The sequence below is a fragment of the Alligator sinensis genome, unplaced genomic scaffold (assembly GCF_000455745.1).
Source record: "Alligator sinensis unplaced genomic scaffold, ASM45574v1 scaffold138_1, whole genome shotgun sequence".
Taxonomy (NCBI): domain Eukaryota; kingdom Metazoa; phylum Chordata; order Crocodylia; family Alligatoridae; genus Alligator; species Alligator sinensis.
In genome coordinates, this window is record NW_005841862.1 from 4,132,169 (window position 1) to 4,136,190 (window position 4,022).

A 4,022-nucleotide genomic window follows, 5' to 3' on the forward strand; every position below is an offset into this window, starting at 1 on the left:
TGGGGCGGGAGGCCCCCTGTGGAGAGGGAGCTCTTGACCGCCAGAGACTTTAGCAGGGATCTCTACGTGCGAGTGGCTCATGTGGATCCCCGGCCGGAGGTTGAGCCCCCCTGACGGGTGGTCAAATAAAGAACTCACACTGAGAAATACTTGACATTTTGGTGCCTGCACCCCTACCCCCTGACTTGAAGTAGACTCACACATTTGTTTCTTAGAGATGGTCAGAGACACATGCGGGAGGCTGGCAGGTGTCCGGCCCTCAGGAGATCCAGTTCTGGTGGCCGCCTCCCTCGTCATCAAAGAAAACGGCTTCCTGCATTTGCAGCCCAGGCGGCTATTGTCCTTGTTGTTGGAAAATCCCCCTCGGGCTGGAGAATTGAAGTTGTTCACTGCCACCTGTTGCTGATGTGGGGTTGGGTGACGGGTGTGTGACTGTGTTTTGACTCCTTGTCTGACTTCTCTGCGCCTGGGCAGATGATGTGGGTGGGTAAAGTAATTTGCTTTAATTAGTCATTACCGGGCATGAAGGTATGCCTTTTAATTCTTTCAAATAAGAGGCAGGCAGACCCTCCTAACTAGGTAGTTGATCCAGTAGATACTGCCCACATAAAATCTTTCTGAGCAACCCTGAAGAAGACTATGCTGCATTCAAAAGCTTGTCTGGCTCCTGTTGAACTGACTGTGTTTGGTAGACTTCCACAAAAATCCTTGTTGCTTGCATATTTTTTGAGCCTCAGGCTTGCGGCGTCACTCCAACACTACCATGAGGAAGATAGCGGGGTTTTTATCCCCTAATGTAAGTGTGGACAGGTTGAGAGTCAAAACTCTTATGTTCTGCTCCAAACTGTCAGGGGCTGTCAGTTTGAACAAGCCCTACACCCTCCCTGCCTTTTTTCCACCTGTATAATATTTAACCTGGTCCATAGGTTTGTGTGTGGCTTAATGAGCACTTTCCTAAAGCACTCAAATTTATGGGTGAAAAGCACCTTATAACAGGTTTTCTTTGCCTTTCAGTTTTAACTATAGTCATAGTGGTTCTAGCTTTTACTTCCCTGTGACATAAGCAGCACATGTTGTAATCAAGCTCCCTGCATTACTATTAGCATCTTCTGTGGGCTTTTCATATGTCAGTTTGAACCATTCAAGTCAGTTAATCAAGTTTCACTTTTGCAGTTGGTCAGTTTCTAGCTGCTTATGCTACAATGTTTGGATTTTTGAAATATATATTATGGTTATGGTTGGACTTTGAAGTGTGTGTGTGTGTGTGTGTCTCATATATATATATATAGAGACACACACATATATACACATATAGACACTAATACATATTTCAAAGTCCAACTTTGATATATATATGTGTGTGTGTGTGTGTGTGTGTGTGTGTGTGTGTAGATAGATAGATAGATATATAGAGAGCTATAGATAGATATATCTCTATATCTATCTATCTATCTACATGTATAAATGGGTGTGTAGATCTGTATTTGTGTATACATAAAATAGTTGCCTTTAAAAAAAAAAAAAAGTCTTGTAGAAGACTTTACAAAATTTTATTCTTTTTATTTTTACTTCAATCTTGTTTATGCTTAATGCTGGCTAACAAGAATAATTCTCTCTGGCGGAGTTTTGTTAATCTTACTTGAGCCAGGAAGTTTTCTTAAAAAGGATAAACAATTTTTCTGGGAAATCTTGATATTTCATAGTGAGAATCGCATCCTATCCAAGAATAGGGATCGGATGGGGGAGTGAAGTCCTGAAATTCCCTGTTCTTTTGATCTTTTTATCTAAATGTTCCCTTTGAATCACTGTTCCCTCTTTCTTTTCATTTGTAAAATATTCATCATCTGTAGCAGTCCAAGGGCTATTTATCTGTAGCCATCCTAAAATATCTGTAGTCATCCCAAATCCTTACCCTGGTTGCTGAGCCCAATATAAAACATGCTGGGTAGTGGTGGGATGTCTTTGAAATGAGCTGATCTCAGCCTTTCTTCCAAGACCACTGATACAGGTGCCCACTGTGGGCACAGGTGCCATATACAGTCAGACACCCAGTTATGTGATTTCAAGTTACACTGATTCATGTATACGCACTTTATATAACATGACCATGTTTCAACTTACGTGATACCCTGCTTCACATTTACACTGTTTGCGGTAGAGTGGTTGTTAGTTTGGAGTCTGCTTACATAGCATTAGCATCACTTCTTGTCTCCTCCAAGATTGTCCATCATTTTTGGTTACCTTAACCCCTGAATATCTGTGAAAATGGCATCAAAGAAAGCCTTTGATGTTGTACCCAAAAGAGCACTTAAGTCTATCAACCTGGCCCAGAAAATAGAAATCCTTGATAAATTAAGAGAAGGCAATAGTGCTGCGTCGATTGCTCACCAATACAGTTTAAATGAAACGACTGTGCGTACCGTTAAAAAAAGTGAGCAAAAAATTAGAGTCTGTGTGAAAATGACAACCCCTGTGAGTTTGTGTGTTGTTGGTGACTAGAATTCCTCATTTAAATAAGGTTGAGAAACTCCTTAATCTTTGGATCAATGAAATGACCAATGCAAAAGGAGCAGTTGTTGACAGTGCGGCAATTAGGGCTAAAGCTTTGTCTCTTTATGAGCACATAGCTGGGAGTAAAGGTTTTAATAAGGCTATTAATTCTATTATTTTGTTTTTAAATATCCTTTTATTATGAAATAATGTTATCAGATCTTGGTCCCAGGTCCCTATCCCCCTGTTTTCCATTGACTTAATGCCTCGAGTTACACGGTTTCAACTTGCATGGTGTTTTCCAGGAACATATGCCCCACGTAACTCAGGGGTCCAACTGTAGTTATTAGTCACTGAATTAAGGAGACGGTGTGCAAAATGAACCAAATCCTTTCATCCTTAGCAAGATGCATCCCAACATCGGCCTATACATGTGTGTGGTTGCTTTTACCTCGTTCTCTAAAAGCTGCATGGATAGAAGCAGCTGTCAGCCCAGCATTGTTTACAAACATAGAGTTGTTTTTAAAAAAATCTTCTCTGGAGATGTTTGCTGCAGGTGTTTGAGCTTATGATGCTTGAACATGAAACACACTGTTAAGGCATTCTTGTTTTGGGAATTGTTACTCTGGGTGGCATTAGGGCATGTGGTGTTGCGATGGAAAAATCCTAGGCTGGTACACTAAAGAGGTTGCCAGTCAAGATGGAAAGACATTCACTCTAATGAATAGAAAACTAATCACCTACTGCCTCTGCACATACACGTCTAGATGTAGCTCGCACTTTAGGGCCTTGCAGCTTTAGGTCCTTCTTACTTTAAACCAGACTCGTGCCTGGTACTCTAGTTGCGAGATCCCAGCCCCTGTCCAAGAAAGTAAAAGCTCTTCTCCCCCAGTCTGGTGCCCTGTGCCTGCCTCTGCTACTTGTCAGAGACTGTGACTGCTCCTTTGGTAACTGCTGCCTACTCCCTGGCAGCCCCTGTGTCAACTGTGTCCACGCTCCCAGCAATGTTCTCTGTTGCAAGCAGACAAGGGGTTGGAGCCACACTTTGCAGCCTGGCTCACCCCATCTGCTCCTCCTGCACTCCTGGGACCAGCCAACAGAGCTGCAGGGATGGTTGCTGGCATCTGCAGGAGCAGTTTCAGCAGCAGGGGCTCCTATTGCCCCCTCAGGTACAGACAGGCAGGGAGGGAGCAGCAGTGGAAAGAGCACAGTAGAGTCAGGTCCTACCACTGCTGCCTTTACCTGGCAGCAGTTAGATCAGTGGTTCTTAATCTTTTTAGCCTCAAGGCATCTCTCTGCCCCCCTTCTGATGCAGATTGGGGCTGAGTCACTTTCAGCTGGAGTGCCTCAAAATTCAGAAAAGTTATGGAGGGGTGCCTTGAGGTTAAAAAGGTTGAGGACCAGTGCTGTAAAACCTTAGCTTTGAATAAAATGCTTCAGTATCATTTAATCACCGGGATTTATGATTGGCATGTGTTCAATATTGGCCCCAAGTCTTTGCCTTTATCTGTGATACTATGCAAAGAAAGAGT

The 4,022-nt window shown here is 43.0% G+C and overlaps 1 protein-coding gene across 1 annotated transcript in view; it reads left to right on the plus strand.

Annotated features, from left to right (window-relative positions):
- The first annotated feature begins 216 nt into the window (after nt 1-216).
- Nucleotides 217-4,022, plus strand: part of ACBD3 (acyl-CoA binding domain containing 3) — a 25,191-nt gene continuing 21,385 nt past the window's right edge. Inside the window, exon 1 of the mRNA XM_025216215.1 lies at nt 217-424. Within this exon, the coding sequence (XP_025072000.1) occupies nt 232-424 (193 nt within the window). The 5' untranslated portion in view covers nt 217-231. The remainder of the gene's footprint in view (nt 425-4,022) is intronic.